Source organism: Aedes albopictus, chromosome 2 (genome assembly GCF_035046485.1).
Source record: "Aedes albopictus strain Foshan chromosome 2, AalbF5, whole genome shotgun sequence".
Classification (NCBI taxonomy): domain Eukaryota; kingdom Metazoa; phylum Arthropoda; class Insecta; order Diptera; family Culicidae; genus Aedes; species Aedes albopictus.
This window is the reverse complement of record NC_085137.1, coordinates 431,091,917-431,099,159: the sequence shown is the minus strand read 5'-3', so window position 1 is coordinate 431,099,159 and position 7,243 is coordinate 431,091,917. Positions and strand designations below refer to the sequence as shown.

Here is a 7,243-nt window from a genome sequence, read left to right as displayed (position 1 = left end):
TGACGTAAATCAAATGTGTGAATATACAAAAAGAATTTTCGAAGGTTCTTATGACAATTGAGTCAGATTTTACATAAAAATATCGCCTTTTAGGATGTGTAATAAAACTCGGTAGAAATCTGTCTTTCAAAATATCGCCTCCCATCAACGCCTTGTATATCAGATGACTTACTAAACACTTTTATTCATTCATGGTAGGCTAATTGAATATAAATCGATATTTTTATGTAAAATCAGACTCAATTGTCATTAAAACCTTCGAAAACTCTTCTAGTATATTCTCACATTTGATTCTCGTCAAAAGTTCCTCCATTGAAATAGATTTGTAGCGTCCTCAGCGGTTGAAGGATGTGGATCTAATAGTGACCAACTTCACCCCGCTGATCAACTACTCCCCAGATTACTGTACCAAACAAATTTTTCGTAGTCATAAAGCTCGAACGCGTTCAAGAATGAACTTCCGGTTTGACATCTACCCTTATATGAAGTACAACTATTCCCATCGATCATAATGAAAACCGCTTTTTATTTTTTTATAGTTTCGGAATATCAGCCGATTAAAAATAAAAAAGTTATTCCTGGACTAATTGTAGATCGGAAGAGAGTCGTGGTCACCAGGCCACCGGAGAAAATCTTCGCAATATCATCACAGTTTCTGGAATGCGATGATTGACGATCAGTTCTGCTCCAGCAGTGGGCAATGTGTTATACTCATTTTTACTAACAAATTTTACTCCAACTTAGTGTGCTTCAGTCATAGTTTGAGATTTGGACATTACATCAATCATTTATTGCAACTGTTCTGATAAGAAGGTAAAATCGGAAGCATTACATTATGTTTGCCAGCAATCACGTTGCCATAGGCAGCATGGCTTCTTTGTACAAAGTTTCAGCTGTATCCTACACTTTTGATTCGAAACTATCCATCAATTTACTTGAATTCTTTGTCGTATCCATCACATAAGAGGAAACACAGAGAACAGACATCCAAGTCCATTTCCGAAGCTGTGTAAAGAATTTAACGGCCATTTGAAATCGGCAACACAAGTGGCAATAGCGTGGCGCTGCAATCGGTTATTTTCCCATACTAATTTAATTCACCACTTGAAATGTTTCAATTCACCACTGACTGTGGCAATAAGGTGTTTGATGGCGTTAGTGTTGTCGTCGTGTATTGGTTTGCAACCTTACTCAAGTAAAGATTCAAATCCTTACACAACTTTCCGAATGAAATTTGTTCTAGCCTGGATGTCTGTTCTCTGTGGTTCAAACCTTTTGACCATGACTCATTCATAGCCGCACGCGATCAACAAGGGGCTAGCTTTAATGAATGGATTGAGCCACATGGTCCGACAGTGCTAGACAGCAGTGGTCGGTCATGTTGTAATCCACTCTTCTGTATGGCAGGGTTTCAAGTGTTGAAACACGCTCAGTTCTCAGCATCCAACAACACCTCAATTGGAATCGTCGTCGGGCAAGTGCAGCAAACAGCAGAATCTAGTATTTTCCTTTTATGTTTATGATGTTTATGAACCACAACAACAACAACAACAACATGGTAGATGAGATAGATGGAGCGAGTAAGACGACCTTGTTGCCGTTAGGCCATACTTGGCGACTTCGTTAAAGGACTGATTTCGGACTTCGGATATGAGTGCGTGGCCTTGGCTCGAATGAGACCAAGAATAAACTGAGACTCTTGAGATGTTTATGATTTTTTGATAAAATATTTTTATTTCTGTATGTACAGTTTGAACTTTTTTTGGGCATTGTCACCCACGTGGGAGCGGGGTGGCAACTTTTATTTTCGTTGGATGTTTATTTTTTGTAAAAATAATACACATTTTTTCAATATAAAACAATTCTCGCTTTTTTGTTCTCGTGTTTAAAGCAGATGACTAAGGGGGAGAGATAGATTCTTCCTAGCTTCTTCACGTGGTGGTTTGGCGCTCCTTGCGAGAAGGATAACCGAAGAAGAGAGAGTGAAAGTGAGGTAAAGAGTAACAGGGTGCAGAGAAAGAGGTATAGAAGTTTAAATAGGTGTAGAATCAGTACGATAGATTTAACAAGTGATAGATCAGTTTGAGAGTAATAGATATAGAACAACAATTATCACATTCTAAACCGGGGGAGTTGAGTCGATTACCAGCACTCAAACCTTAATGGAAAGATTGGGCTTGCCGCAGGATGACTTGAAAATAAGTCTCCTCTATCGCGAAAGGTGGAAGGTGGCGGGGGCGTTGAGCTCAATGTTTGACTTGCTTCTGGAAGGTAATCGTTTCCCGCCGGTTGTTTTGGTTCGCTTGATTTGCAATAGATGGCAGTGTAGGCTACACTTCGTGTTGCGCAACATGTAGGGTATGTTGCGTAGCCGTAGTGTGATGCGTCATATTCGCGATGTTTTTCCTTCGTATGGTTGATATGGCTTTGGGGAGACGCGGTGTTGTTGCATCCCTCAACAGGTGAGTGACGCACTACTCTTGTCGGGAGAGAAAACAACTCGACTGAGCAGCACGTGCCAGACGTAGTTCGCTGCTTAGTCGAAATGTTGTGCGTCTGCCGATGTTTGTTTACGTTTTGTGTTGTGTTTCGAGACCGGTTTTGTTTCGACCGGGAAAGCGAAAGTGGGTTTGTTGTGTTTCATGTTTCTCGGTCGCTCCGGAACCGGCGAAAAGTGAGTGATAAACGGAAAACAGTGGGTGAAGTAATCACGGAAAAATGTGCCGAGCTTTATAGGTAATGAAAAGCTTGAGGTTTGAGGCGCGAATAATTCGATAATTACTTAACAAAAACATAAAAACGATGAAACATTTCGATGAGAGAGCGGGTTTTGCATGTGTGTGCGCGTATCGCGGGCTTTGTTTATGATTTGTTGGTAGCTTAACGATTTATACGAGTGAGTAGTTTTTACTGCTGGGAGCAGTTCGAAGTTTGGAAGCTTCTTGGCGGAGACAGTTTTGTGAGAGAGTGACTTAAACGGTTGGGAAAAGCTAAAGTGGTTTTAGCAAAATCACACTTAGCTTAACCTTCCGATTGTAGTGAACTTAGTGAACGTAGTGGCTGAGGACTGGAGCATGAGCGTAGTGAGCGACTGGAGCGGCAGCAACAACCTTGTGGACAGCTGGAGCTGTAAAGAGAAGACAAATTCAAGGGTAAACTCTTTGTCACCGTTTCCCTTTCGACCCAGTATCACGTACCGGACTTGTGCACGACGGCGTTGAATCCGTTGTGGTCATCGGCGGTGTAGTCAACAGTGCGCACGGAACCGTCTGGTTCGACGAGGGAGTATTGTCCCTTGACAACATCACCGTCGCGTTCTTCGGCCTGGGACTTGATGTCACCAGTATGGGGATCCTTGATTCCGTAGTTGAACGAGTATTTCGGGTAGGCCTGTTTACAAACAAACCCACCGTTAATCTCTTGATTCACACTCCTAAACATATCACCATATTATACTTACGACTGGCTCGGCGACAACGTGTTTCACAACTGGAGCAGCGTGGAGAACTGGGGCAGCGTGCACCAGAGCTGGGGCACCATAGTGTCCGTATTCGATGGGCGATGCACTCACGGCAACAGCCAGTAGGGCGATGGCAACAAAGCACTGGAAAGTACGATAAAAATCCGTTAACTCACTAGCAATCCACTATTTTTCACAATGAACACATTCAAAAATATCCAAGTCCATAAGTTTCATCCAGAAAACTCTTCACTGAACATCATTTCACTCCAACTCCGCAAATCTTCATCACTCCCAAAAGAAAAATCCGTACCTTCATGGTTAAAACAAAATGTGGAATTTCTATTTAACTAGAACAAAGTCGTGTGTCACTTGTGGTGCTCTAGGAGACACTGTACTGCAAAGAACCAAACTGAACTGATGACTATTGGAATGGCCATAACGTCTTTTATACCGATTGGAAACTCTGAAAATTTGTGTGCTTCGTGCAATGCAGCTGCCGCAGCCTCCTAGCTACCATGTCTAGAATATCAGCTTGACGAAGCCGGCCGGACGGCGACGACGGGAGATGCCGAAGGGAGGACAACGATCGAAGGACCAACTAACCGACCCACCGCCGAACTGCTTGGGAGGGGGATGCTGCACCGCGCACAGCAGAAGGAAGAATCGAGAGACCTAGCCTAACTTCATTCAATTCGTGGACCCGAAAACGACCGTACGTGCAGAAAACGCGCGCGCGCGCGCACTCTCGCGCATGCCGGAGCCACCCGGCGGCACCAAGCATAGCGAACCGAAGGAGCAGAAAAAAAACGTGGGAGAGTCAGTTGACGAAGAACGAACGAAAGCGAGAGTGTGAGAAGCTGAGGCAGATAGGCGAGAGGCGGCAGGACGACGACGGGCGATCGCGCAGAACCCCCGAACGCTGACTTGTGGAAGTTCTGCCGACTACAACGCGGTCGTCGTCGTCGTCGTTGCCGGTGCAGTGCGGCGAGTGTAGAGCATATCACATTTTTAATTCAAGTGATTTGTTCGCTGGTGGAGTGCATGTGCAGTTACGAGTGACGGAGGCTGGAATTTGGCCAGTGGGTTTAATAGTTTATTGCTTGGGTGTTCTGAAAAAGTTTAAGTTTTGGGTACATTTTCTAGGAGTGTTAAAGCGTGATGAATATTATAGTATGCTATCAGGATGTTTTTGTCATTTTGGGCATCCTATTACAAAAATATAGAGAATAGGACAGCCAAGATTGTCATTATGTTAGTCATTCTGACCTATCGAAATGGCATGTGAATTTCCGAATAGTAGTGTAATGAAGATTACAGACTATGTGCAAGTATTCAAACATTGAAAATTAAAATCAGCTCCATCAGCATCAGATGAAAATATTGGGGAAACGTCTGAAATTTAAATGAAAAGCAGAAGTGGAAGCATGTTGGTTTGAAATAAAGTAAAGCATGTGATATTTTATAGGGTCTATCTATACTTTGTTCAGCCGAAGCGATAAACGCGTGTGTATTTAGTAATACCATACTGAGGATGACGGGTTAAGGGATTCTCAATTAATAACTGTGCCAGTAAAACACTGAGCTGAAACGCTGAATTTGTCCCAGTTTAAGGCCATTACCCCAAGAAGAAGAATAATAGTTACTGCTAACTGGCAGGTTGTATGTGATATGTTTTGGTTCTTATCGGAAAGACAGCAGCTATTTATCCAGAGTTGTTATACCTTATGCAAAACAAATTTAGGCTAACATTTGAAAAGAGCGTGACAACTATTGTGAATTTCTGCTTCTCCCATTTCTCCTGAGCTTTTTTACATTATACATGGAAGTTCTTACCAGTATCAGGTAGAGCAGAGTTCCCTTTATCTGATACTGGGACAAGTTTACATAAATTAATTGAAATTCGTCTAGGAGAAACGAAAGAAGCTGAGGCGTGCAATGTTTGTTCCGCCTTTTCCACATGTTTTCATGTCTTCATTTGAACTAGTCAATTTTAAGCCATGTTTCAAAATATCTAGAGAAAATTATGTGGGTGATCATCGCCTGAATTCTGGAAGAACTCCTCAATGAATTCACTACGGAGTCCAAAATTCTGTAAATATGGAAAGACCAAAAGTGCTTGCTGAATATTCTTGTATATTTTTTTTTCTGGAAATTCTTGATGATAGGGTATGTGTGCCATCAGTATTCTCACGCTCCCATATTCATCCTATTCGAAAACAAGCGTCTACGGCACCGATTGATTCCGTTCTTTTGTTTTCGTGGGTGCTCACTTCTAACAAAAAATACAAAAATTAGAAACAAAACAAACAGCGCTTCAATCCTTTGTTTTTCGTAGGATGAAAATAAAAAGAAAAAGAAAAGAAATTAGATTTGTTCGAACATTTTATAGAAAACTTGGAAGAATTTTAAGAATTTTGGACTGAATTCATTTAGAAAATATTATTTAGTTCTTAAGAAATTTTCCTCACTAAGCTAAACATGTAATTTATGGCAGAATTCCTGATAAAATCCATGAATTTCTTGAGAAAATAGTAGAAGAAAGTTGTGGTCGAATCACTGGCCGAATTATAGCCGATTTTCGCATTTCACATAAGCACATGAAGAGATTTGTTAAGTGTTGCTACACAAAAAAATCTTGTGAAAATCGGTTATAATTTCTCCAGGGATCTTCGTCAAAATGTTTGATGAAATTAGCTGGAAATTCGGTCACAAATTAAGTCAATAACTTCATAATGAAGTCATCATGGGTTTCGGCTTAAGTATCAAAAACAGTTTCTATTAGAATTACTGGTAAATTCCCACACCTTCATGAGCTTGATTTCAGAAATTTGTGAAAAAAAACTTTTGAAAGGTAGCTAGGTACTCCAGAAATTACGTTGAAACTTTTTAGGCTTCAAGTTGCACCATGGATTTCACCAGAAATTCTCTTTGTAGACTTCGCAAAGAAAAAAACGCTAGACTTTGAATCATAAGCTAGATTATACTGGTTTTGGAATCTGACTTTTTTCTCATATCTTTGGTATAAATTCTTCATGGAATTTTTCTAGGGACTATGTTTTGATTTCCGACAAAATGTAAGCACAGACAAACAGACGTAACACTCTGATGATTCCCATCGTACATCGATTTAACGGTCTATTTAAACATTTGATAGTTGGCCAACTGGCCATCCGTGACGCTCAAATCGTTTTTGTTCGAGTTTGACGTTTGCCCATTATCGCCACCTGGTGGATGGTCGACCAAACTCAGTCCTTTTAGCATTGAGCGAAAATGTTGCCGTGACTATGATGTGAATCCAAACATGTTCGAAGTATTACGTCTGTTTGTCTGTGATGTTAGTGTTGTAATTCCATTAGTACATTGCGAAAATTTATGGCTTTTAGTATTTTATAATCATTGTTTTTCATAATTGAATCACAATTTTGAATATCCATTACTAATAAGTTTTCATCTAATTGAAGTTGTTTTGAAAAGTACACCAACAATTCTCAAATTTTCACAGTTTGGTGAACAACAAGTTTTCCATAAATAGAAACATTTGGGCAATATTGAGCCCAAACAGAAAATTAGTGTTATGCTAGTAAAATACAAAATTATCTAACAGTCTTTTTAAACTGTAATATCCGGATTCAACGAATATATAGATGAATATGAGCAATACTTGTTCTGTGGCTTAGTTGGCTAATGCGCTGAACTAGCGATAGCGGAAACGTGGGTTCGAATCCCATCAGAACAAGTGGTAATTTTTTCACAAATATATCACTCAATTTACCAATTAAA

General features: G+C 40.4%; 1 protein-coding gene across 1 annotated transcript; it reads right to left on the bottom strand.

The window, feature by feature from the left end:
* Positions 1-1,707: 1,707 nt before the first annotated feature.
* LOC109414720 (cuticle protein 8-like) lies at positions 1,708-3,929 on the bottom strand. Its single transcript, XM_019688556.3, has 4 exons — positions 3,774-3,929; positions 3,461-3,604; positions 3,198-3,390; positions 1,708-3,127 (listed from the first exon to the last, which is right to left on the bottom strand). The coding sequence occupies exons 1-4, from the start codon at positions 3,777-3,779 to the stop codon at positions 3,045-3,047; spliced, it is 426 nt and encodes a 141-aa protein (XP_019544101.1). The 5' UTR covers positions 3,780-3,929; the 3' UTR covers positions 1,708-3,044.
* Positions 3,930-7,243: the final 3,314 nt, after the last annotated feature.

What these genes read in the sequence shown, in the direction of transcription:
- LOC109414720 (XM_019688556.3), bottom strand. An exon ending in ACGTTGTCGCCGAGCCAGTC is followed by an intron (nt 3,391 to 3,460) that starts GTAAGTATAATA and finishes GTTTGTAAACAG; the next exon opens with GCCTACCCGAAATACTCGTT. An exon ending in CGCCGTCGTGCACAAGTCCG is followed by an intron (nt 3,128 to 3,197) that starts GTACGTGATACT and finishes TTCTCTTTACAG; the next exon opens with CTCCAGCTGTCCACAAGGTT.